Below are 27,878 nucleotides of genomic sequence, written 5' to 3'. Positions count from 1 at the left end.
TTTTAAGTCAATTATAAACAAAATTTGGGTAACAGCATTCCCCCTTTCATTAGAACTAAAAAAGCAAATAAAAATGAAATACTTGAATATAATAAGTTCTTTTCCTCTCTTCTCACACCTTTTGCTTTTAGGTGTGCTAACCATGAAATTACAACCATAAAGAAATCAAACTCACTGGATGTACTGAGCCTTGCTGTAATACAAACTAACCCTTTTCTTCATCTGTAGTACTTGTTGTTATTGTAATTATTTCTTTTAAGATGACTCAGTTGGGATCTCAGTAAGGGAAGCCAAAAGCTATACTCCTGTGCTGGCTGATGCTCTACCAGTCAGCTAAGGAGAGGACTTTTAATCAGTTAGGCATCTCTACCCCTGCTTATCATGATAACCAGCACGGTCTTATGTATATCCATGTGCTCCTCGTGTCTACCTGTTGTATGAACCAGGGTGGCTTGTACACTGACATTTTAAGTTCTTTTGGAGCAAAAATCACTTTTCTTATGCATGTGTATAGTTCCTAACCCAATGGGCCTGTAGTTGCTCCTTCAATGTAGGTTAATAATATTAATGAATCAGCCTGGCAGTGTAGGGAAGGAGGGCCTAAGTATTCAAGAGTCCTTAAAATTCCTGTTTGTTATTCCTTTTGGTCTCCTGTTAGATCGGCAAGCTGTGTCAGAACATATACCACTAGCTCTACATCTGCTACTGGATTTCTGTGTGATCTTGGACAGGTCACTTTACTTATTTGTTTTTTCATGTTCCCACTTGTAAAATGAGAAGTGTAGTGCTCATCCACCTTCGTAAAGAGCTTTGAGCTCTCTGGATGAAAATAATTATATGTTCAGAGCATAACTTGGTAGTAGTAGTCAGGAAGCACTAGACAGATGGCTTAGTGATATTTTCAAATTCCGTGATAAACAATCCTTCACTGGACCTGCAGCCTGAAGAAACAAGAGAATCATAAATTTTAAACATGCTGGTGTGAAATGTGGCAAACACACCTAATCGCCAGTAATATATCATGAATATATATAGATATTTTGTATAGTTTTAGGATCCCAATTCTTTTCTACAATATTATTCCTCAACTTAAAATGACATTTCTGCAAACACTTTGTTTCCTTAAAATCTCTGTTACTAAATGTCTCATGGCTATCATGTAGGAGAAAACTGCTGGTTTTAATAAATTAATCCTGTAAAGCTATGCTTTTGTGCTGTGCATTACTGGAACAAAAAATCCTAACTAAATTGAAATCAGATAAAAGTAATTTGTGTTTTAATTCAAAAACAAAACTTCAAAGCGTTATTGAAAACTAAATCTGCTTTCATTATACAGCATTCCTTTAATCTTAGGTATGAAAACTTTTTTTTATCACCTCTTATATCTGATAAAATAATTATCTCTAACGGCATCCATATTGATGCTTTATTTTTATAACCCAGTTTTATGTTCTAATTTCCAAATACTCAACGTGTGACTGTGCTATTCTAAATCTAAGCAAAATGCATGAATGCAAGAAAAGCCTTTGTACTACTGTACAAGCAATGGCAGGTCCCCACATTGCTGAAATGACCCTCAATTTGTTCTTGGCCTTCACGATTTCAAATGAACTCCCATTGAGTACCAGGAAATAATTAGCTCATCTGCTTGAGATAACAATGATGAGATTGCCAAAATCTGCCTTCTTTTTTGTGGACAACAGAAACTATCAAAAGATATTGCCTGGATTTATAAAGCAGGCAAACAGAGTGGAAAGAAGAAGAGGTGAACAAAGAGGATAGGAAAACCTAGCTGGATGCTCCAGTGACTGCAACTTATGGAAGCTCTGAGGTCCAGATTTTTCATATAAATACCTTCTCAATGGGAAAAAGTGAAGTGAAGCCAACTGAACCAACAGCTGGAAAAAGCATGCCCTTTAGTGCCTCGACAAGATTACTAATAAATGGCAGAGGCAAGGGAGTTTAGGTTTCTTGCTCTCAGTCTCTGTCATGAATAACTCAGCTATTCCATATGAGTAAAGCTGATCTCCCCTGTAAACAGAAAATATACCTGACCTTGTGGCAGGGAGTTCTAGCAGGAGCCAGCAGCTGCAATTGTCAAGCCAACCAGTGTGCATGTACACCCATGCACTTCTGGCACCTCTGCTTAGCAGCTGTGCTCAGCCAGAGTGTGAAATTAATTCTGGTTAAGACACCAGCAGGTGAAGGTGCATTAGTTTCTACATGAGGTTTCTGTCAACTGCCCGGTGGAGGCAGAAGTCTTACTCAACTCAGCTGAAGTAGAATAACTCTTCCAGGAGAGTAGATGCTTTTGTTGCCACAGAGTGTGAGGGAAGGATTGCAGCATAGACTATTCATGACAATCCACAGAGAGGGACAGTGAATTGGATGAGAAAGAACATAATTTCTATGTCAATGATACTAAAAATGTTGATAGCATAAACATTTTGCTTGCCAAATGTATGAAACAGGTTAAGGGGAAAGCAGAGAGGTATGAAAAGCAAAGCCAAGACCCACAAAAAGGATGTTGAGAAGAACGTCTTTTTTAGCCCTAAGCAGAGAGAGGTAGTGAGCTGTGTTACTCTGAAGTCAGTCAGAAGGTAGGATAGATATGCACCTTTATAGACAAATGAATAAGGCAGATATAGATATAGATATATCTTATTTCATTCATACAAGATATATCTCATTTCATTCTATATATATATAAAGGGCTTAGTCTGTCTGTCTCTGTGTCTGTCTGTAATGCTCTTGGGGGGAATGGTTCCTTGAGGGGCGTGGATCCAGCCAGTGCTGCGTCAGAAATGCCTGTCAAGAATGGGCAGGGCACGGCTCCAGCAGAACGGGCCAGGTGGACGCAGAGTGGGGCGGGAGCAGGGGTGGGTGGCATGGGGCCAGACGTGGAGTGGAGGGCAGGGGGAGGCGGAGTGCAGTCAGATGCGGAGTGGTGGCAGCATAGGGCAGGGGGTTCAGGGGCACGAAGCTGGACATGGGTTGGGGGGGCAGGGGGCATAAGGCCAGACACAGAGCAGGGAGAGGGGTGGCCTGGGGCCTTGAGTTGTCCAAGGACTACCAGCCTTGAGTAGTCCAGGATAGATAAAGAAGTAGGTGGTTAGGATAGTTTTGCAGAACTGGATATTTGGAAGTCCCCATTTTAATCTGGCTCTGCTCCTGACTCACCATGTAGCTTTCTATAGCTTGCTTTACTCCCTGCCTCATTCGCCTGACTTTAAACAAAATAATACTTGTATTTACTTATTATTGTGCAAACGGAGTGGAAAAGATGACAGTGTGAAGTCTACTGATGAGAATGTAGCTCACAATTCAGACTGGGCACTCCCCTCAGCCTCCAGATTTGGAGACAGAACAAACATTTTAAAAGCTGACAGGCTGAAGTGTGATACTAGCTTTGAATGTCAGAATATCTTTACTCCTCCCAGGCGAGAAACAAAGACAAGAGAGGAATGAAGATAAAACAGGCTTCCTTCAAGAAGGAACAGATGCAACTGTCCTGCAATTAACCACATTGCAGTAGTGCATAATCACAAAATGTTCTTTAACACAGCCTCTGAAGTTGGATGCCTCAATTTCAAATGCCCAACTGTAAACAACCCAGGTGCCCCTGAGAAGGTGCCCAAAAACTAAGGATGTCTCTACCCTGCAGATCACTGTATAGTGTAGACACATCTGCATTAGCCATAAAGAAAGTAGCCAAGTACCAAAACCAACCAAGTTGTAGCAGCACAGAACTCTGCACAGGTTTGATTCACTCTGCCACTTCTCAGGGGGCATATCTACACATGCTTTACTGCGGAGTTGACTAATTAGCTCAGCAGTAAAGTGTTACCATCTACACATGCACCAGAATTAGGGTACAGTAAATTAATTTACTCCATTATAGGATAGTAGTGTCAGGGCCATATACTATCCTACAGTCTTGTAAACATGTGTGATTAAATGCATGTGTAGACAATGACTGCCGGGCACAATTTGCACCTGGTCAGCATGGTCAGCCCTGCCAGCTGGGAGGAGGGAGCCTGTAGGGCAGGACCCAGAACCTCATGCCTCAGCCAGCCTCTCTGCTGCCACGCGGGGCTGACCCCTATGCCCCCTGCCAGCCTGGAACTAACTGCTCAAACTGCTGCAGTCCCAGGCTGGCAGCAGGCTTTCAGGGGTCAGCCCTAGGCTCTGGGTGGTAGCAGAGGGCCTTAGAGCGGCTGGCTGGGACATGAGAGTGCCAAAACTGCGGAGCCATATGGCCGACCCCCTGAGCTCCTTGCCAGCCCATAATTGCTCTGCTCCAATTCTAACTGCTGCAGCCTGGGCTGGCAGCAGGCTAGGGGGTCAGCCAGACAGCTCCATAGTTTCAGCACTCTTGTGCCCCACCCAGCCCCTCCACCACCTTCCAGAACCCGGGGTCGACCTCCCACGCCTCCTGCCAGCCTCGAACTGCTCCGCCCAGCTCTAACTGCTGCAGGCCTGGGTGCACATGTAAATGCTGCACCCAGGAGCTGTGTTCTCCAGCCTGAACTGCATGAGAGTTTGGAGTGCTTGTTTAAAGCTAAATTAACTGTCTCTACACTGCACTGCACTCTGTTGTTTACATATATCTGGAGGCATCCAAAATGAGTGACCACTCATGACTATTTGACATGTAATGCCTCCAAGCATTGCCATGGTAGTAGTGCCTACTTTCTTCATTCTTCCTAGTGTATAGCTAATTGGAACAGCCAGAAATGACCCCACAGTGTGGATCCAGAGGGAAAAGACCTTATACACCCATAGGAAGTGATAATGGTCTTGTGCTGTATGCTGTATTACAAGCAGCAATGACAAAAATATAAGTATTCTAAAATATTATGTTGCATACAGTGATTCCCCCTTTGAGACAGGCAGTTGTTGCTATGGATTATTTAGTTAACCTGTTCTCATTTTTGTCATGTAAATGTCTTAGGGTAAACAAGAGCTGTGACACAGAACATGATATTTGGTACAGTACATCAAACATCACAAACGAGAATATATAGAAGGACCTGATTCTGGGTCATTAACTGGACTCTACTACCTTACACTTTGCAGAGTCATTTTTACCTATCAAAATGGGTGTGACATACCATGAAATTTGAAACGCTGAAAGTTGATGTTGCTCTTGCTTAGCAAATGCTTGTACAAGCTTCAAGGGACTGAGAACTTGAAGCAATTTGTTCAAGCTTGCTGTTCAGGACCTTTTCAACAATGGTCAGTACTAACTCTTGAAAGGGTGTATCTTGACCCATCTTCAGACCGGGGCAGATCCAGAGGGGGCATCGTGGCACAGTTATACCACCCTCTCAGACCATGCTGCAGGAACAGCAGTGGGGACTTTAACTGTAAACCAGGGTAAGCTTTCCCCTCTTCCGTTCCCCTCCATGTTCATTTGCACATCCCCTCCCATCCACTCCTATTTCACCACTGTTGCTGATGGAAGGGAGCCAGGCTCAGCCGGGAATAGCAGCAGTAGCAGGCAGGGAAGGGGCAAATGGTATGGGAGGGGAGAAGACATGCAACTGAGCATGGAGGGAAAGGGAGAAGGCTCTGAGAGCAAGGACAGGATTCTTACCTGACTTGAGGACTTAAAAGTCCATGGCTGTTGCTCCTGTGGCATGCTCAGCCTGTCCTGGTTGCTGGGATGGAGAAGGAGGGAACTGAGACCTTCCACTCCCTAGGGGTACCAGATGCTGCTCCTGTACCTGCCCTTTACAAAATCCTAAATCTGCCCATGGCACTAACCTTCAGACAAAAGTTAGTGAGGAGTGGACATGGAATCATATATGCCAACTCTGGTACACCGAGACATACTAGCCATGCTAGCCAATTCACCATCATATCCTCCATTAAATTTAAGAGACTGAATCCAAAGCCCACTGCAGCCATTCATTTTGACCCAGGCCCCCAGAGTACATTTACTTGTATTATGAGGAGGGGAGTACTAAATAGAAGTATCCCAGAACTCTCTTCCTTCATACAGGTTTACTGAGGTGACTATGTTTTGACCAATCATTACATCCTCTTTCATGTGTAAAGAGTGGAGTCTTCTGTTGAAAGGGACAGTGCCTAGAAGAGACCGTGTACCATTCTTTGTTTATTGGGTACCTGAGATTTGTTCAGATTACAAATAAGAAACAGCTTATTGTAACCTCCAGTCTTGTAAATGCAACTTCAACCCTGACAGCTAAATCAGGTCCATGCTTCTCAGCTCGCAGCATCAGTAATAATAATCCTTCAAATTCAGTGCAAATCCACCCTTGTGCCCAGAAACAATAGATCCCCTCTTCCTTGAAAAAGGCCTGTCTGTATGGTCAAAGACTCTGAAATCACACTTACCACAGACAGCAGTAATTTATAAAAAAACTACAGATAACAGGTTTACTATAAAAGCAAATGCAAATGTAAGAAATCTGCACCCATATGTTGAGATACATAGATACAAGAATACACAAACAAGAGGAAATACCAGAAGAATAACCTGATTTTACCCAAAAAAACTGATGCTGCAGCTAGTAAAGCAACCAAAATGCTGCCTTGCATCCATAGATGCTTCTCAAGCAAATCCCGGGATGTCATTCTCCCCTTGTACTTGGCCTTGGTGAAGCCACAGCCGGAGTACTGCATCCAGTTTTGGGCTTCACAATTCAAAAAGGATGTGGATAAGCTTGAGAGAGTCCAGAGAAGAGCCACATGCATGATCAGAGGTCAGGAAATCAGACCTTACGAAGACAGGCTGAGAGACATGGGGCTCTTTAGCCTGGAAAAGCGTAGGCTCAGGGGTGATCTGATGGCCACCTATAAATTTATCCGGAGTGACCACCAGTATCTGAGGGAACGTTTGTTCACCAGAGCGCCCCAAGGGATGACGAGGTCGAACAGTCATAAACTACTGCAAGACCGTTTCAGACTGGACATAAGGAAGAATTTCTTTACTGTCCAAGCCCCCAAGGTCTGGAACAGCCTGCCAGCGGAGGTGGTTCAAGCACCTACATTGAACACCTTCGAGAGAAAATTGGATGCTTATCTTGCTGGGATCCTATGACCCCAGCTGACTTCCTGCCCTTTGGGCAGGGGGCTGGACTCGATGATCTCCCGAGGTCCCTTCCAGCCCTAATGTCTATGATATCTATTAAATCAAATTATGCCCTCATTTACAGTAATGCAATCTCACAGTCTCCAAATTATACCCTCAAGTATACTGTAAGGTACTTACTGATCTTAAAAAGGCAGTGTAATCTTAGAAGGGGAAGGTTTTTGCTTACACACCATTTTTTCTGAAAATAGTGTATCAGCTGCATGTGTGCAGTATCCATTCCAAGTACTTACTGAAATTAATAACACATAAGCTGCTTCAGATGCATTGCCAATGACAAGCTGTCTGTGTATGCTGAATTCTGGATGGAATGGAGGGTTGGAAGTTTGTGAAGATGAGCTGTACTTTATTTCAATATGACTGAAGCAGTCACTGGATTTTTTTTCCAAGCACTTAGGGCAGGATTTTCCTTTCTACATGGAGTTTGTCTGTACCTTAATTTTACCTTAATTCCTCTTGATCCATTTTGAATTGGGTTTATTTGACTCACCAGCTACACTTAATGAAGAGGAAAATTCCCTGAGTCAAGCTAAAAGAGCTATGTCATCCCGTTCTTGCTTATCCCTATGTGTAGTGCCCTCATTTTCCCCTTTCTAGAGCAACTATTCCTATCTCCACCTGCTCTTTCATTTCCCAGAGATGTGCCAGTGGTTTTCCAGACAGTAACTTCATTAACTACTTGTCCATTATGCCACCCATTTCATTGTCCCTTTGTATAAAACTCTGTTTAAAATCACTTTAAAAAGAAGGTGGAATATCACAGAATCATAGAAAACTAGGGTTGGAAGGGACCGCAGGAGGTGACCTAGTTCAAAGCCCTGCTTAAAGCAGGACCATCCCCAACTAGATCATTCCATACACGGCTTTGTCTAGCTGGGTCTTAAAAACTTCCAAACATGGAGATTCCACAACCTCTCTGGGTAACCTGTTCCAGTGTTTTACTACCCTCCTAGTGAGAAAGTTTTTCCTAATATCTAACCTAAACTTCCCTTGCTGCAACTTGAGACCATTGGTCCTTGTTCTGTTGTCTGCCATCACTGAGAACAGTCTAGCTCCATCCACTTTGGAACCACCCTTCAGGCAGTTGAAGGCTGCATCACTATTTACTATACATATACATGCCAATACTTAAAGCATGACCCCGTCTTCAACATTCTGTGCTTGCATGAGTTTTAATGCATCTTTCTCCTAGCGTCCTGAGGCAAGGAATCTGTCATTTGTTTGGCAAAAAACAGTCCTCTTATTGTTCATTGTCATTTACATCTACAACACCATGTAAATCTCTCAGGGATCCATCCCTTGGTGACATTACCCAGTTTTATATGGCAAAAGTAATGAAATTTTGGACTGTAAAGCAATGAATGGATTATACAAACCCCTAAATTCAGTAGTTCTTTTTCAGGTCTGACAGTTACAATGTAGATACTATATTTTTTTATTTACTAATCTAATTATAATCTAATACGTGCATTTCTTCATTGCATTTTTGTGCAAGAGATATCATAGGATCATAGGAAAATAATGGTAGAAGGGACCTCATGAAGTCATCTCATCCAGCCCCCTGCTCAAGGCAAAATCATCCCTGACTAAACCATCCCAGCCTAATGTCTGTCTAACCTGGTCTTGAAAATTTACAAGGCTGGAAACTGACTGCCCCTGGTCTTGACCACCTTCTCCTTCTCTAGTTCTTCCTTAAACAAGGAGTGAGATGGTCACCTATATACAGTAAAATTTTGCTATGCAGCATGAGTGAGGTAAGGGGGGTGCCAGTTATCTAAAAATTACACTTATTGAAGTTGGGGTTTTTGGTCAGACATGGGTGGAGAGAAAGGATAACTTATATGCTGGATGCTGAAAGTCTTGATCTAACATAGGTGCCTAACTCGGGGGGAAAGAAGTTGCAGAAATCTGGGAAAAAGATGGGATTTCAGATGAATTTCCCTTTTCAACATTTCCTACTGGCTGTATTTGGCATTTCTCTATACTGTATATGACTAACAAAGGCACAGGGCAATGGTGAATGAATGCCAATATACTGGTACTTATACAGCCCTATATTTTTTGTAAAACTTTATAGTGTAACAATGACCTGTCTGAAAAAGTAAAATCCTCTTTCTGCATTTAGCAAGAATGAAGCATATATATAAACACAACATGAACTTCATAAGCTTAGATAAGTATACAGGATAAACAGTTATCATATTTGGCAGCTGGATCTACACATATGGAACTATGAGAACCAACAAAAACAGGTAACTTTGGTCTTGCCATCCTCATAGACTTAAAATGACATAGGTGAGAGTTTCAGGCTCACAGGGTGTAAAGGACTGGACTTACGACGTAAACTGTTCTTGCCCATGGCAAACAGATCATTCTGCTTTGGATTCTTATTTACACAAAGGCCACTTTAAACTTCTTTGGCAACGGCAAAAATAAAATTGACTAATACATTATTTATAGTTGATTTAAAGCATCTTTGTATTGCCAGGTTGATGTAAAGCAGCCTTAGTGAAAAGAAAAAACAGGTCGACAGTTTAAGCTTTAACACAACACAGTAACAGGTACTTTAGAATTGATCTGTCTAAATACCACACTACAGTCAAGCAGACCAGGCACTGTGTCTTCAAACGTGCTGAACTATTCTGCATTGGCTGCCTCCTAAAGCAAAACTGTCAGTAGTAGCAAGGAGCTCAACCAGAGGGCTGGGCACATGTGGCTACATTGGTTCCAGTTCAGCAGGCAGCTGATCTGGAGCAGGACAGTGTTAGAAATGGAATATTGTTAGAAATGGAATATTGTTAGAAATGGAGTACTGTTATAAATGCCCAGCTTGCATCTTGCACCCGATAAGAAAGAAACACTGCCAAGGACTTTGTTCCTTTCCTAGCCTTGCCACAGCTTTTCTTATACTAAATCGTAGACTTTCCCCCAGCTTCTCCCTAGCCTTTCTCATACAGATTACAGAAGCTGGAATTCAACTGACTGTGTCCTTGAAAGGGGGGGGTTTAAACTCTTGGTGACCTATAGTAGTCTCTGAGCATGCTTAATTAGCTGATGCATATTTACCTCTCCGCCCTGCATACTTAAGTAGTTAATTATAATATACATGCGATGTATGTAGTGATATAACCACATGTATGCTTGTATGAAACGGAAGTGAGCTGTAAGAGTTCCTGTTTCTGCACATGTGCCCAGGAGGAAAAAGATAAATACAGCCTGCAAAATTCCTTGGTGGGTTCAGAGTAATCTGAGTTTTTGACTCTGCTCTGACCCTATTTGCAAATACACCTTTTGTGCCATCTAATGAGTGTGTGTCTGTGATTTTGGTGGCCTCCAGAGAAACGAACCGCTTTCAACATCAATTTGGCACCCCAGATGGGACGTCTCTGGATCACCTCGGGGCTCAGTGACAAGATCGTCTCTGCCACCACGGGAAGTGCGCACCGAGCCGCCTTTTTGGGCTCGCCCAGGGGGTTTGAGACGTAAGTCGGGGTACCCGAGAGATTAAAAGCTCCTGTGCAAAATTTTTGGTTTCTGAGGACGCCAGACACACATTCCGGCATTCTGATCGAGATCTCTGGGGTATCTGAGTGAGTATACGAATTCCCTTGCCCAATTTGGTCTGGATCCGGGAACAAAGACGCGTTCGATTTGGTTTAATACTGGGAAATTTTCGGCCTGGTATATGAGAACCGTCTGTAACTACGATCTTTTGGTATTTGGTGTGCGTTGGGCACACTCTTGTGGGCATATGGGTGCGGGTCGCTCCTGTGTAGAAAACTCGGATACGCCTTTAAGTTATATATTACAAAATTTCAATAAATGTGCAAAGCAGGCAGATTATGGAGTGAAGATGAAAAAGGGTGATTTAATTAAGTTTTGTCAACTCGAGTGGCCAACGTTTGGGGTCCACTGGACCCCAAAAGGATCCTTTGTAGTAAAAGAAGTGATAGCTATCCATGAAATAGTTATGCAGAACGGATATTGGAATCAATTTCCTTATATCGATTGTTGGTTGTGGGTAGTTCAAAATCAGCCACCTTGGATTAAGAAATGCTTAGTAAAGTCTCATGTGATGGTTGTTAAAGGAAAGACTCGAGGAGGACCGCCTGTACTCCCTGAGTCTAATGAGGGGGGGGATTCTGAATTGGCTGAGTAACGGACCCGCCCTCCGGTCACCCTGTCAGGTAGCCAGGATGAATCAGACACCTCCTCGGGATCCAGTCCCTCTGCACCACTGCTCCCTCCCTCAGGGAAACCACCACCGGCGTATCAAAGCATACCTAATGATTCAGAGCGTGAGCCTCAGCCAAGTGCCCCATCTGAATCAGGGAATAAGGGCTATTATTTGCACAAGACTGTAGAATCACAGCCGGTGCTGAATTGCCCAATGTGAGAGGTTATCGGAGAGGGGGGCAATGCAACTTTTGTCTACACCCCATTTAGTACTTCAGATTTATTTAACTGAAAGAATCAGAGCCCCTCTTTTCATGAAGACCCTGAAAAGATGAGGGACCTGTTTCGATCTATTGGGCAAACCCATCGACCCACTTGGGCTGATGTCCAGATGATGCTCCAAACCCTCCTGACCCCGGAGAAGAGGAGATTAGTGTTGGAGACGGCAGAGTGCATTGCAGCAGCCAGGGTAGAAGCGGAGGGAGCTGCTGGTCGTACCTTGCGTGATACCTGCCCTGTTGAGGAACCGAGATGGGATAATCATACTGCAGAAGGAAGAGAGCTGAGTGCACGGTATCTGGGGATTATAGTGGAAGCAATGGGGAAGGCAGTCCCTCGGGTTACTAATCTGTCTAAATTGTATGAAGTGAGACAGGGAAGAGAAGAGGATCCCTCAGCTTTCCTCGGGAGGCTGTATGAGACGTTCCGCAGGTTTTCGGACCTAGATCCAGAAGCCCCAGATAATCAACGCATGGTAAATCTTATGTTTATTGGTCAATCCGCTGCTGATATTCGTAAGAAGTTACAGAAAACTGAGGGAGGTGCTGGGAAACCGATTTCAGAGCTGGTGGAAACTGCATATAAGGTATATGGGAATCGTGAGCGTATGCAGGAGCGCAAGGAGGATAAAAAGGCTCAGCGACAGATGGCAGCACTGGCAGCTGCTATAACTGGAGGTAACCCTGGAAAGGCAGGGATGCAGAAAGGGAAAGGAGAAAGAGTGGGAGCAGACGTTTGTGCTTACTGCAAGGAGAAAGGACACTGGAAGAGGGAATGCCCAAAGTTAAACGAGAAGAGAGAGGATGAACCGAGAGGTCACCTCATGCAGGCAGAGGAAAAGGGTGAGGACACAGAATGAAGGGGACGGGGATCTAAGACCACTACCCTTCGGGTTGGAGCCCGAGAAGATCCCATGGTAACCGTTAGGGTTGGTGGCAAAAACTTTGAAGCCTTGGTGGATACTGGGGCTACATTTTCAATGATTCCAGAAAAAAACCCCTGTGCAGGAACTAGTGAACAGCATGTACTTGTGGAAGGGACTGAGGGAACGCAATCCCGACTCCCTGTTTGTAAGCCACTCCTCACCAGAGTGGGGGACCATTTGCTTGAGCACTCCTTTGTATATTCTCCAAGTTGCCCGGTTGCACTACTTGGGCGGGACCTACTCACAAAACTGCAAGCTGAGATATTTTTCAGAGACGATCAGATGGTGGTCCAGCTACCTGTCAAGCAGAGCTTGAACTATCAGATGGCTCTCCTGGAGGACCGACACCCTGCAGTAAGTTCTGAAGATCACATGACTGGAGTAGACCCTTCGGTATGGGCTGATGGAACCCCTGCATAAGCTAATTACAGTATAATACCCCCATTCTTGGAGTGCTGAAGGCAGATGGGGTCTCATACAGACTGGTCCAAGACCTGCAAGCAGTAAATAAGAAGGTCCTTTCAGACCATCCTGTAGTCCCGAACCCACACACGATTTTGACACAAGTACCGGGGGAAGCTGAAATATTTTCAGTGCTAGATTTGAAAGATGCTTTCTTCTCCATTCCCCTTCACCGAGAGAGTCAAAAATTGTTTGCTTTTGAATGGGAGGATCCAGATACTTTCCATAAAGCCCAACTCATGTGGACAGTTCTTCCACAAGGATTCATAGCAGCCCCCCATATTTTCGGACTTGCCCTTCAGAAGAACTTGGAGGATTGGAAGGGATCACACCCCGCAGTGACTCTCCTCCAGTATGTGGATGACCTGCTAGTTGCAAGCCCAAATTTGCAACTCTGCAAGGAAGCCACCAGGTCACTGTTAAACACCCTAGGGGAAAAAGGATATAAAGTCTCTAGAGAGAAAGCCCAAATATGTCAGCCTCAAGTTACATTTCTGGGATATAAGCTCTCAAAAGGAGTCAGAGCCCTGAGTGCAGATCACATACAGGCAATCCAAGGTCTAACCTCACCTAAGACACCCAAGGAGCTGCGGGCATTCCTAGGGCTAACTGGGTTCTGTCGACTATGGATACCAGATTATGGTGGAAAGGCTAGACCACTGTATGACTCCCTGACTAAGGAGAGTCTCACTAAATGGAAATGGAATAAAGAAATGCAGCATGCCTTTGATCTGCTTAAGGCAGCATTAACCCAGCCCCCTGCCCTGGCCATCCCAAATAGCAAAAAGCCATATCGACTGTATGTTCATGAGAATCGAGGGGTCGCATCAGGGGTGCTGACACAGCCATTAAGCCCAACCTGGAGACCCGTGGGATATTACTCAAAGGTTCTAGATCCAGTTGCACTCAGGTGGCCAGCCTGTCTTCGGGCTCTGGCAGCCACAACAGTGGTTGTTGAAGAAGCCCAAAAGATAGTCATGGGTGCGGATATGGAAATACACACCCCACATGGAGTTCCCCAGATTCTAGGGACTGAGGGAGGAAAGTTTCTTAACCCCTCCAGACAATCTCGGTATGAGATATTTTTGCTCTCTAATCCAGGACTTACTTTCAAACATACTACAGCCTTGAACCCTGCAACCTTGATGCCGGAGCCGGGGAAACCAATGCATAACTGCCTTGAGGTCCTGAATCAAACCACACAGGTGCGGCCTGATCTTGCTGAGGACCCAATTGAAAACCCAGATGCTGAATACTTCGTAGATGGCTCCAGCTCTGTCATCGATGGAAAAAGACGAACAGGATGTGCAGTGGTAACCTTGGATAAGGTAGTATGGAGGGAGTCATTGCCAAGCTCATGGTCGGCACAGGCCGCGGAACTCACTGCGCTCACCCGAGCATTACAGCTGGGGACAGGCCAGCGGGTTAATGTATATACTGACTCTCGCTATGCTTTTTCTACGGTCCATGCGCACGGACTATTGTGGAAAGAAAGGGGTTTCATTACGGCTTCTGGGAATAAAATTGCTAACGGCCCTCAGATTATCAAGCTACTAGAGGCACTCCACCAGCCTAAAGAGGTAGCAGTCATTCATGTGCGGGCCCATGGGAAGGCTGCTGAGGAAAAGCATAAGCTTGGAAACGCAAAGGCTGATGCGGTAGCAAAGGAAGCCGCATTTATTGGTGGAGAAGCAGAGGAAGTATCCAGGCAGGCCTTGTCCCATGCCATATGGCCACACGTCCGGGATTTAGTCCCGCAGTATTCCGCTGAAGAAGATAAATTTGCACAGAAAGCTTGTGCAAAAAAGAACTCCCAGGGGTGGTGGATAGTACCGGGAGGAAAGGTCATGATACCCAGGCCATTGCTTCGGGAAGTGCTGCATCAGCTTCATGCAAGAACCCATATGGGAGGCTTGGCTATGGGTGATCTAGTGATCCGCCAAGCAGTAGCCCCAGGGCTATATGTAGAAGCTCAGCGTATTGCTACCAGGTGCATCACATGCCAGAAAGTAAACCCTCGAAGGAAACCCCCTGTGCCAATGGGAGGTAGACCCTGGGCAGCGTACCCTGGACAAGCATGGCAGATTGATTTTGCCGAGCTCCCACGGTCCGGACATCATGGGTTTTTACTTGTCATGGTAGACCAGCTCTCTGGTTGGGTCGAGGCCTGGCCCTCCAGGACTGCCACTGCGGCTACAGTAGTGAAGTATTTGTTGTAGGAGATCATTCCCCGGTATTCTCTGCCTGAATCCATCGAGTCGGATCAAGGACAACACTTTGTGGGAAAGGTAGTTCAAGAAGTCGCACAACCTCGCAAGATCACTTGGAAACTACACACACCATGGAGACCACAGAGTTCAGGACAAGTGGAACACATGAATAGGACCTTAAAGACTCTACTCACCAAAATCTGTTTTGAAGCACGCCTTAAGTGGCCTCAAGCATTGCCACTAGCTCTTACTTGCATTCGAAACACTCCCCGACGTGGCATTAAATTAACCCCATATGAAATTATGTTTGGCAAGCCCCCTCGAGTCTTACCTCCTGGGATGCGAGAAAATGTAACTTTTGAATTAGGTAATAGCGAGCTTCATATGTACGTTATTGCTTTGCAGTCTGTCTTGTCTTCTCTTCACAGATATGCAGCCTCCTTTCAGCATCTGCCTTTAGACATACCAGTACGTGACTTCTGCCTGGGAGACTGGGTCTTGGTGCAGCGGTGGAAAAAGGAACCTTTGACTGAGAGGTGGAGTGGCCCTTTCCAGGTACTTCTAACAACCCACACCGCTGTAAAGATTGCTGGCCATGACCGTTGGATACACCATACCCGTGTGAAATGACATCCACGAGCGTCAGAGGACACCAACTCCCAGGACGAACTCACTCCGGAAGCTGAGTCGTCCTCGGAACAAGAAGCCAGCAAGTAGAGCTGTGAACCTACTGGTGATCTCCAAGTGCGCCTGAGACGGCTTAATCAAAGTTCAGAAAATTAGACAAGAAAGTAAAAAGAAAAAGTTTAGGCTGTATTTGATCTCAAGAAAGGGAGAATATGGTGGGAATCTTAATATGCTTTGTTGTTATCTATGTAGTAAGAGAAGCAGGATTGAGCAGCCCTAGCCGCCAGCCTATATCCCCGCTTCCCCCAATTGCTGCCCCAGGGACAAATTTGTATGTTGACATGATGGAAAGAATTGCAGGTACCTTCAATCTTACCAGCTGCTGGGCCTGTGGGGGACTCTGAGGGGCCGGAGAACAGTGGCCTTGGAGGGCTTTTCCTTTGGCCCCAAAATGGTTGGTAAGTGATAAGGCGGATGTTAAGAGTACTGGTCAAGAATGGGATGAGAACCGCAGCTGGGATCTTTCCCAAGTGGCATTAGGAGAGTACTGTATTAGCAATAATGGTACAGGGAGGAGTTTGGGACATAGCCAGTGTACATGGACATTGAAATGGGTCCGAACATGCACTACCTGTTATGCCCTTAATTGCAGCAAGTATGCAGGTCAATGGAATTCTACTTCTGTTAAGCTCCCAAACTCCACATGGATGAAATGTAACCCATCCACTCCACGATCATCCCCGTATGATGAAGACACCTGCTTCAAAAAGATTGATAACCACCACAGCTGAAGGGATGCAAGTTGCAAAAGTCCCCCTCAAAGCACAGACTGTAGCAAAAGTCATGGTACTCAGAAAAATTCCTCGTAATTATCTTGATCTGCCTAAATGAAAATGGGGAGCAGAAAGCATCTTGAGGGGGGAAATATTGTTAGAAATGGAATATTGTTAGAAATGGAGTACTGTTATAAATGCCCAGCTTGCATCTTGCACCCGATAAGAAAGAAACACTGCCAAGGACTTTGTTCCTTTCCTAGCCTTGCCACAGCTTTTCTTATACTAAATCGTAGACTTTCCCCCAGCTTCTCCCTAGCCTTTCTCATACAGATTACAGAAGCTGGAATTCAACTGACTGTGTCCTTGAAAGGGGGGGGGGTTTAAACTCTTGGTGACCTATAGTAGTCTCTGAGCATGCTTAATTAGCTGATGCATATTTACCTCTCCGCCCTGCATACTTAAGTAGTTAATTATAATATACATGCGATGTATGTAGTGATGTAACCACATGTATGCTTGTATGAAACGGAAGTGAGCTGTAAGAGTTCCTGTTTCTGCACATGTGCCCAGGAGGAAAAAGATAAATACAGCCTGCAAAATTCCTTGGTGGGTTCAGAGTAATCTGAGTTTTTGACTCTGCTCTGACCCTTTTTGCAAATACACCTTTTGTGCCATCTAATGAGTGTGTGTCTGTGATTTTGGTGGCCTCCAGAGAAACGAACCGCTTTAAACATCAACAGCATAGCGAGCAGGGCTGTCCAACTTCTAAGCGGCCAGGGGCTGCATGCCCCATGGACAGTATCAACAAGCCTGTACACCCAACAGGCAGCACTAAGGTAAACCACAGGCATACGGGCTGCACGTTGCATGGACACCCTCCTCCACTGCTGCACTGTCCAAGTGCCCCTTCCTGCAGCATCATGTGCCTGTGTGAGCACACCCACACCCCACACCCCCCCCGTACTGCAGGCCTACACATCCCCAGCCTCATTCTCAGCTCCACAAACTGCCCTGAAGTGCTCTGCCCCCTGACAGAGATACAGAAGCAGAAGATAGGAGACTGGAGTAATGTGGGGAGCAGTGGCCAGGAGGGAACTAGGGGGGCTGCAACTTATCCCCTTGTAGATCACATACTTGCAGAAAGAGCAAACCTTTCCAGCATTTAAGAACTGAAGTAGAGACCTTAACAACTTGAGCAAATTAAAGAGAAGGCTCAGAACAGGATTGGTTAACAACAAAAGATCCCCACTTATGCACTTGATGGTACAAGTGGATTGCATTGGATAGAAAGAAGGCTATTTTAAAAAAAAATAAGGATAAGCATTTCAATGTACTTTTGATGAAGTGTTCACATACCAAATGAATCAAACTGATACCACATATAGCATAACCTTGAAACTTCAGTAAGCTCTCCCAGCAAATCATCCTGAATTATTTTATCTTTCACATCGCTTCCTATTGTAATTGAGACAAAATTTCATTTATGGACATGAAGTCACATGGTAATGAATTAATCTACCTTAATTTTCAAAGTAAACACCAATTAATGTTCTCTTTCTTCCCTCCTAGCTTTTCTCAGTGAAGCTAGAAGTCTTAATGGCATGAGAAGAGATGACAACAGCATACCTTCTTTCTTTCTTGCTTTCTAATATTGTATGATATTATACATACAAACACTGCTGTCCATTTGGTAAGGGTCAGTTTTGTAACAGCAATCTAACACTAAAGCAATTTAGGAGAAACTGAAAGATAGGGTAATTAACATTTATCTATAGAAAATACGTATGAGAAGTGAAAACTATCACAGACATTTTTACAGCAAGTTAAAAAGGCAGCTTGGAAAAAATAGTAGTTAAATTATCTTGATCTCTTTAACTTTAATGAGTTCAAAGAAGCTAAACAAAGACACAGAAGAGTTGCACTTTGCTGTGTACAATACAGTTTAAAGTTTTATACCTGAGCAAAAGAAATGTAACTATTAACTACAACATGCAGAGTTAATTGGTTAATATATGCAAACTGAGGATACTGGTACTAGATTACACTTTGTTTCTAATCTTAAGAGTGTGAAAATGGAAAAAGCTTCACGACAAAACGTGCAAGACAAAACTGCAAACATTGAAAAGCACATTATCATAGCAGCCTTCCTAAAGTTTCAAATTCTCTCCCACTTTATTATTGCGGAATAAAGCAGGAACAATTCAAAGCCTGTAGAGGTAATAATACTTTAGAAGCTTCAGCAGTGCCTGAAAGACCAAACATGAACAGCTCCCTCAATTTAAAAAGTGTTCACGGAAGACCCAAGCCTGCATTCACTACATGCCCAAAAATGTCACCTGAAAGCATTGGTCTATTTAGCTATTTCTAATGCAGAATGAAACAGGGCTGGCCTTATGGGTGAGCTATGTGGGCAGTACACACACACAGACACACCACACATGCACACACACACATGAGCAGCCAACGCTTATAGCAGCACTCTTCCCCCACCCTGGCCAATCCCCACCCCAGGCAGGAGGAATGGTGCCCAGCCCAGCCTGCCCCCCACCTCCAGCCACTGCGCAGAAGGAGCCAAGCCAGGCACATGCGAGCCAGGAGCCCCCTGCTCCAGTCTGCTTGACTTGCTCCTGCACAGCAGCAGCAGTGCCTGCCCACCCATCTGCCTGGTAAAATGCTGCTCTACCTCCCCGCTGGACTACACCCTGCATCCCTGCCCGCCTGCCTCTGCCTGCAGCAGTGCCACTGACTCAGGGGGAGCCAAAATACAAGTTCACCTAGGGGACCATTTTCCCTAGGGCCAGCCCTGGGATCAGGTCCCAGATTTAAAATTTTCTCTTCATCTTACCCTTAGTTAGTTATAAGGAAGTATTTATTATGCCGTGTGATTTAGAAGAAACCGGATTATAATTTACGTAGAAACTTCACCTTTCTCAGCTTAAACTCCATTTTTAAGCTCTCTCTAGAAAATCCCTATTTGAATTACTTAAATACAAGTAAAAAATAGCGGTACATTCTCTAAGATAACCCTCTTTTTTGCAGAGCAGTTGAAATGGAGAAGAGACAGTAAGCATGAGCTTCAACATCAATTCCCAGCCTTCCTCTTAAAGTGTGCCATGGTCTTCTAAAGGACTCCCTTTTCTCTCTTTGCCAGACTTATAATTTCTACTCAGCCAACTTCCAGGTTTGACACTCCCTAGGAAAAAACTGCTTTCTTTAGGGAAGAATAACACACACCTTCTCTACCTTTCTCATGACTGACTTAGAACAAAAGGAAAAATTGCTTTAATCGCAACACAGACAGCCATGAACAATGTCTCTCTTCTTTCTTTGGAGTTGCGTTATTTTATATGGTTGACAGCAAACCAACTCCACTGGAATCATACCACAGATGCTTTATGTTAGTTGCCGTTTTCTTCCACCTTATATGATTACAAACTACACATTAACAATGCATCTGGCAGAATGGATTTATCTCTATGTCCATAGTGCATTCATTTCCTCTTTTAAACCTGACTTCTTAGACATTGGTAGGTTGTGTGAAAGGGCCTCCAGTGCAATGACTCTTTTTTACTTCTAGATTCTTCTTGACCTTGATTGCTGTTGGTATTTCAGGATGAATGGAGTCCAGCCGCTGCTCACACTGGAATGCTGTGAGAAAGGCCGTCCTGTAGTTGTTATTCATCCAGCCATAGAGAAGGGGATTAGCAAAAGTCGAGCACATGGCAATGACATGAAATACTGTATAGATCAGTTTGTATTCTTTTAGATTTAACACCTTGCTATCAATATCACTGACCAGCTGGAAAGTGTGAAAGGGCAGCCAGCTTACAGCAAAAACCACCACCACACACACCAGCATCTTGGTGGTTTTTCGCCGCCGTTGGTGATACTGGTCATTCCCAGCCGCAGGGCTTACATGATTCTTTAGTTTGGTCCAAATGCGTATGTAGGCATAACAAATGATTGCCAAAGGCAAAACATATTGTATAAGGAGCATGGAGACACTGTAGATGGTGCCATAGTTCAGCTGCCCCTCATCAGGCCACTTTTCAGAGCAGACCACAATTTCAAAACCAGGAATGAGCTCAATCAGAAAATACTCACGGAAGATGGCCAGGGGACTGGCTAAGAGGGCACTGACAGCCCAAGTGACCCCAATGATCAGGAAGCTGATCCGCTTGGAGATTTTGCTCTCTAAATGATAGACTATACAGCGATGCCGATCCAAGGCAATCACAGTCAAAGTGACAGTAGACACATGCACTGCAAGACCTTGGGCATAAGGCACCAGGTGGCACAGTTGGGGCCCCAGTTTCCATTCTCCTAATAGTGTGTAAACTAAGGTAAAGGGCAGGCACAGTGTATTCACCAGCAGATCAGCTACAGCCAGGTTAGCAATGAAGAAGTTAGTCACAGTCCGCATGCTTTTGAACTTGATAACCACATGGATCACCAGGGAGTTGCCGATTACCCCCAGTAGGATGATAGAGCAATAAGCAAAGATGAGTATAATTTGCACTTCAACCAACATGGTGCTGTCTTTCAGTTCTGGTTTGGGGTCAGGTGCCAGCTCACTTAGGGGTGTGGTAAGTCTTGGCACATACAGCCTAGTGAAGAGCTCCATTTTCACGTCATCTGTCTGGTTTTCTTCACCCAGTGTCCCCATTGGTCCCATGCTTGCAGCAAGCTGCACTAAACAGTACAGCTGTTTCTGAAAAAATCAAGAATGTATAGGAAAGAAGAGTAAACTGAAGGTTGCACATACAGAATTTAGTGGAACTGTACAGATGAAAATACTTAAAATTAGCTATGAGATTTTGTGGTTGCTAACATAGTCTAGTGTAAAATAATACAATAGCTAGTTTAGGAGCAGAAAGGCCATTACCTCTCATGCTTTATAGTACAAATATCATTAGAGAGAAGAATTAAGGAAGGTGTTTCCCCAAGATTATAGTACTGCTCTATCAGATGAACTGTTTAGAGGTTAAGCCCTTCTCAATGAACCTGCAGGCATTGGCCACTATTAGAGACAAGATATGAGACCACAATAGTTGGGTCAGTGATCTACTCCAAGACAGCAAATGCTGTTTCCTTATACCTAAAGTTATAATTCTGCCCTCCTTTATCCTACATCCTAGAATGTTTCAGAATTAAAGTAAGATCTTTTCCCATATGTTCAAACTTTCTCACTCCTATGAATATGAAATCTTTATCTGGCTGAAAAAAATGGGACAGGTTTCAAATACATTTTAAAGACAGTGGCACCTTAAATACTGCAAAAAGATTCAGATCCAGCTAGGCAATGCATTCTTTGTTAAAAATAAGTGCCCAAAATTTCTAGTGACTTCTGCAGAAAACTTTCATTAATACCCACAAGAATTCTCATGTGAATAAATGACACTCTACAGCTGAATATCAGCACAGTGAGTTTCTACACTCTCACTAACAGAAAGAATGACAAGTGTTTCCCAAAAGTATTTCTGAAATTCAGGTTTTAGTTGTACGTTATTATATTTCATCATATATTATCATACCTCTATGCTAATCTATCCTAGCTGGACTAACTCCAGAAGTTTTGTTCAAGAAAGCTAGTGTCACAACTGCACTATAATAAACTGCACACTATAATAAAAAAGCCAAGAGAGTGGAAAGAACAGTAATTATCTGGATTAGATACACCGACAAAGCTCAGCCTCTTAGACCAGCAGGCCAGATGATTAAGAACAGGTCTCACTGTGGGCCACCACCCCTCTGGTGGTGATAGGAGAGGAAGAGACAGGGGATGTAGGTGGCTGCCAGTGTCAGAGGAAGAGAAGGGGGTGGGGTGGGGAGGAAAAGATCTTACCTCTGGTAGCACTGTCTGCCTACCAAAGGGAGGGGACGGAGGGAGTAAACAGCACCTGCTGCAGGGGTGGGGAAAGGAAGAGTGAAGGGAGGGTTGTGAAGTCGAATCAGCAGAAGGATGTAGGGTAAAGAAGGAAATGCACTGGCTGGACCTGCTTGCCACTGATGCTCCATGCCATGTGCCAGATCCAGTCACTTTGGGAGCCAGAGCAGGCCCTATGGTGAGCTCCACTAAACTATATAATCCATTAACATTGACATGAAAAAAAGAAACAATTAAAACTGAACTATAAGTAATATGTATTGTAGAATATCTGCAAAATCTCAGTGTTTCTCTCCATGGAAGTTACCAGCCAGGGGTTCTTTTCTGATCACAATGAAAGAGAATAGTCAGTCAGACCCTGCTCCTATTGAGCACTGATATTCCACTGATTTCAGAATCATACTTCGGTTCCTTCCCTGTGCATACTAACCAAAATTATGTTCAGTCACAGCTATGCAGTTGTATGGCCTCAATGGACTTATAACTAAGCATAAGTTGAAGCACTATATTTCAAGAATGTAACTGCTAACTTGTAACTTGGAGTAACAGAAGCATATATAGCAAGCAATTTCAGCACCCAGAGGAGAGGTATGTGGGGAGGAAATTATGCTGACCACTGGAGAACAGGTAGAGAAGGGGAGGGGAGGGGAGGAGAGGAAAGGAAAGTTTTACTTGCCCTGGCTCTCAACTTGGGCAGCAGCTAGTACCGCTGCTGCTGTATCAGTGTGGATTCAAGCTGCTCCTACTGTGAGACAGGAAGCAATGCAGACTAGCCCATGGTTACTCCTCATGCCCCATTTGCACCCCCTCCCCACTCCCCAGGATGCAGAACTATGCCCCGCAAGGCAAAGCCTCTGTGGGGGACATCATTCAATACATGGGTGACTGGTGCCTCCTGAGTCTGAGGGTGCAGTCGCAGAAGCTGCCGGCAGTGGCAGCGGCAGGGGCGGAGGTGGCAAGCATCTGCCAGCAGTGGGGATGGCCCTGTTGGCGGGGGCACATTGAGTGCCCTCAGATGCCACCACCAGCAGTGGGGGCAGCCCTGTCAGGGGGGGCACATGTCCCTCCCTGCAGCCCCCCTACCAGTTGCCTATGTTTCAACACACATTCCCCCCAGATACACATGGGGTTGTGTCTGCCTGGCTCCTACAGTCAAGCTGCACAGGACTGTGCCTAACATGGCAGACTCCTTGTGGGAGAGGACTATACTGGTACCCCTTCTAAGCCAGCACCCAGATGAGATGACTAGACCTTAGCTGAAACAGTAATTAGGAACTGTGCACCTGCTTTCGGAGTCTGCCAGGAACGATGAGTAAGAAATGGCCAGTTTCGGTTCTACCCTGCAATACACTGAGCAGGACAACTGAAGTATTATTCAGTGCCATCACTTGTTACTGGTAGAAGTGCAGGTATCACTATTTGTTTCCATGACGGACATGCCCTGTAGAAGCCAACTATTCCCGCCTTCAAATACAAACCTTCCAAAGCAAGGAGGAAGCAGGGAGAACTGTGCTTCCTTGCTTCCAGGGGTTACACCAGTGGCCTTGAGCAAAGGGCTGCCTAATGACACAATCCATCCCTTAATGCCTGTGATTTCACACTGATTTTCTTTAGTGGATTCACTACAGCATAGACTTTTTCCCCTCCTTTACATATAAAAGTACGTCTTAGATGTGATTTACTATATTAGCTGGATTGTCTTTATATGTGTTGCCGCATCTTGTGTCTGGTCAAGTAGACGTTCAACTAATGTTCTCTACCATCCTTCTCCTAACAGATGACTTGGCCCTGCACTAAGCATGCATACCACTCAGTATCACAGACAGAATTTAAATGGAGACCCTTGTGGTTCAAAAGCAGTTCTTGACTACATGAGCTGAAAAGTAGCTAGAGGGCTAGCTAAGCCAGTAGGAACTGTGCTATGCTTTTTATTTAGCTTAAATTTACTGTACAACAAAAGTAGGTTTAAGCCTGATATATGTGACACTGTTCAGACAGCTGTTCATAGGGGTTCATCCTAAAATCCTTTTTAATGGGATCAGTTCCACAACTTCAGAGGAACTACTTGTCTGAACAACCATGGCAGGATTCGGATTCTAATTAGCATAATATTAGTCAAATGTAAATGATATATTGTATAATTTGCAAAGATAAGGCTGTGTAAAACTTCAGAACTCTGCTGTATCTGCCCTTTCCTTCCAAGAATATCCCTATAGCTGAGAACTATTTGTGGATGCTATTAGACTGGAGATTTGAAAGAAATCCAATACTCTAAGTCTCCAAAAAATCTCAGGACTGTACACTGGGGAACAGGGGTAGATAGAACATATATCACAGAAGGAGATTCTTATGGGGGAGAGGGAGAGGGGCAGGAGTTGCAGGATTTCTGCTCTTTGCTTAATAAGAAATTGGCCAGACTTTGTGGGGAGGCTGGTGGGACTCATCAGTCTCAAATCACTGCATCACAGAGTCACAGAGAAGTAGGGCTAGAAGAAACCTCCAGAGGTCATCTAGTCCAACCCCCTACCTAAAGCAGGGTCATCCCTATCCAAACCATCCCATATAAACCATCATCTAAACAAGAGGTGGGCATTATTTAGGATGGAAGGCCACTTAGGGAGTTTTGGTGAGCTGTCACGGGACAGATAAGCACCCACCCCCACACCCTGCATCAGGCCAAGTCAGCACCCCCTCCACCCCTGGCCCCCCAACAGCTCTCCAAAACCCCTTCAGTGGCTCTGCACCGCACTAAGCTGGGCAGATGGGATGGGACCATGGGCAGGCAGGGAACAACATCCAGGAGCAGAACAGGCGGGAAGGGCCAGGGCTGGGGCCAAAGCTGGGACTGGGATGACCAGGGCCATGACAGCACAGGGCTGGAGCTTGAGACAGAGCCACAATCTGCTGCCTGAATGCCCCTGCAGGCACTGGTTCCAGAGGCAGGGGTATGCAAGGAACAGATCACAGCTCTGCCCCAGGCCCCAGCACCAAGCTGACACCGCTTGGTGATCCCAGGGTCTCCACAGAGACTGGCCTGGGGCCTGCGCAGGCGAGGCATGCTTTGTCAAGCAGATGGGATTTGGCTGCAGGTGGGAGTGGGATAGGTGGGCAGGCCTGTGGTTGGAATCAGGATCGCGAAGCTGTGACAACGCAGGGCCAGGACCTGGGGCAGTGTCACAATCCACTCCCCTCATGCTCCAGCCCCTGAAACTAGTACCTGTCACAGGGACATGCAGGGAGTGGATCAAGGCTCTGTCCTGGACCCCAGCCCCATGTTGTAACCACCCCGGAATCCCAATCCCAGCCCCTGCCCTGCCTACCTGTCACACTCCTGGATGCTGCTCCCCAGCTACCTGCAGCCCCATCCTATCTGCCTGGCTAAGCGTGCTCTGCCCATGCAGGTCCCAAGCTGGTATCTATTGAGACCTTGCTTGCCTGCTCCATTTAGAGCCCCCAGTGGTGGGTGCAGGACAGACAGGTTAGGGTTCCTGGGCAGTAGTGCCAGCAGCAGACACAGGAAACAGCAGCCAGGAGCCGCTACTGCAGGGAAGCTGCGTCCAGCTGCCGTGCTTCCCCAGCCCTGCTGTGTGTCCAGAGGCAGCACGACCTGCCAAAGCCTGGGCTGCCCCCTGCACCGGGCAGGACCATGGAACCCACCACAGGCCCCCATGGGCCATATTTTGCCCACCACTGATTCAAGCTTTACATAAGACTACAATCAACCCAAACACAACAGACTGACACCCTAACCTGCCGCAGCTAAAGCAGAGGAACCATGGCTGCCAATGTCTTCCTTCTATAAAATGTTGTCAAGATACATTCAAAAGGTCCTGGGTAGAGCACACCCCTGCTACAAAGATGGCAAAACCCCCCACAGTCTGTACTAATCTGACCACAGATAAAATTCCTTCCTGACCCTTGAGTCTCAAATTATTTGTCTTCCTTTCTTGCCCTACCCCTATTTCTGTCTTTCTTTTCCCCACCATTCCCCCCACCCCCACACACACCACTTTAAGTAACCTGAAATACGTCATGCCTGCCTTCATCCACTTCTTTCCCCCTTCACCACTGCTTTGAGTTTGCTACTTTCAAGCAAATGCAGGTAGGTTTTAAAGCCCTGCAACTCAAGCAGGGAAGAGAGTCTGCTGGGATAATGAAGGAGATCAACGGGGCAGGTTCTAGGGGTGCGTCTGCACATGCACTTTAACAGTGGCAACACATGGGGGGGTGCAAGTTCACCCCCTGACAGCTAGCATTCCCCGCTTAGGCGATGGACAGGGGGTACAGGTGGAAGCGCTGGTGCCCCCCTGAGAGCACTGGCTAGGGAGGGGGGGCTCCAGCACAAGCATCGCTGGCACTTCGGGGTTAGTACAATTGGCTGTGTCCCTGGTCGCCAGGGGGACAAGTGCCCCCCCAACCCAAGAGGCACCAGTCACCCATGCACTTGAATGTGCGTTAGCCTACTTTACCGCACACTGAAGCCTCACAAAAAAACTGCTGTTTATCTAAGGTGCTTTAAGACATGCAGATGCGCCTTTTTCTAATACCCCGCAATAGTGGTACTAAATTTAACGTCGGTTAATGAATGGGTAGACCGGCTAGGTTGCTGGGGGGAGGGAAAGGGGGGAGCTGGTGATGAAGCAGACTCTCCCCAGGTGCTACATACAGAAAGCGCCTACCTCTTGCTCTGACCCGAGGCGGGTACCACGGAGCATCTCGTCTGAGCCCGTGGGGTGGTCTCCCTGCCCTGCCCCGTTTGCTGCCCCTGGGCTGCCCGGAGGAGAGGCAGGAGCTCTCCCCAGCCGGAGGGTTTGCAGCGGGTCGGTGCTGAGGGCGGAGCGGGGAGACTCCCGCAGCCCCGGCTCCCGCTCGGCAGCGGCTGGAGGAGAGGAGCCGGGCGCAGAAGCCGCCCTCCCGCGCTGCACAGGCACTGAGGGACCGTGCCGCGCCCGCCCGCGGCCCCGGACTTACCCCGCGGCTCCTGCTCCCGCGCGGAGGCTGCCGCGCTCTGGCCAAGCCCTCGGCAGCGCGCAAACTTTGCAGCCCCGCCCGAGGCGGGGGGCAGAGCCGGGCGGGGCGCCCCTTCCCCGCGCGCTGTGGGCGGGGAGAGCGCGGGGCGCCCCAGGCAGCCGCGAGCCCCTGCGCTGGGCTGGGGGGGGTCGGCCTCGGCCTTGCCCCAGCTGCCTGCAGCGGCCGCGAGCGCGGCGCTGCCTCGTGAGGGGCGCCGCCCTGCCGCCCGCCCGGCTACACAGCCCTGCCCAGCCGGGCCCGCGCGAAGCGGAGTAGGGGGCAGGGTGGGCACAGGGACTACAGCGAGATGAGATAGACAGACAGATAGATAGATGTGTATGTATATATGGGCTTAGAGAGAGAGATCTAAGCCCATATATACACACGCATCTATCTATCAATCTCA

The 27,878-nt window shown here is 46.1% G+C and overlaps 1 protein-coding gene across 3 annotated transcripts; it reads right to left on the bottom strand.

Annotated features, from left to right (window-relative positions):
- Window positions 1-27,555, bottom strand: NPY2R (neuropeptide Y receptor Y2). Of its 3 annotated transcripts, XR_016440779.1 has the most exons (3): window positions 27,142-27,423; window positions 19,810-21,286; window positions 1-941 (listed from the first exon to the last, which is right to left on the bottom strand). XR_016440779.1 is itself a non-coding variant. In XM_090036452.1 (2 exons), exon 2 carries the CDS (start codon window positions 21,248-21,250, stop codon window positions 20,093-20,095), a length of 1,158 nt encoding a protein of 385 aa, XP_089892578.1. In that variant the 5' UTR covers window positions 21,251-21,286; window positions 27,434-27,555; the 3' UTR covers window positions 17,540-20,092. The 3 variants fall into 3 exon arrangements, 2 of the variants coding, with proteins under 2 accessions (XP_089892578.1, XP_089892577.1); XM_090036452.1 differs by lacking the exons at window positions 1-941; window positions 27,142-27,423 and adding an exon at window positions 27,434-27,555 and having other exon boundaries at window positions 17,540-21,286; XM_090036451.1 differs by lacking the exon at window positions 1-941 and having other exon boundaries at window positions 17,540-21,286.
- Between the last annotated feature and the right edge of the window lie 323 nt (window positions 27,556-27,878).

The sequence above is a fragment of the Crocodylus siamensis genome, chromosome 2, assembly GCF_052110815.1.
Source record: "Crocodylus siamensis isolate JL-2025a chromosome 2, ASM5211081v1, whole genome shotgun sequence".
NCBI lineage: Eukaryota > Metazoa > Chordata > Crocodylia > Crocodylidae > Crocodylus > Crocodylus siamensis.
Note: the sequence above shows the minus strand (reverse complement) of the source record. Positions and strands in the feature narration are given on the sequence as shown.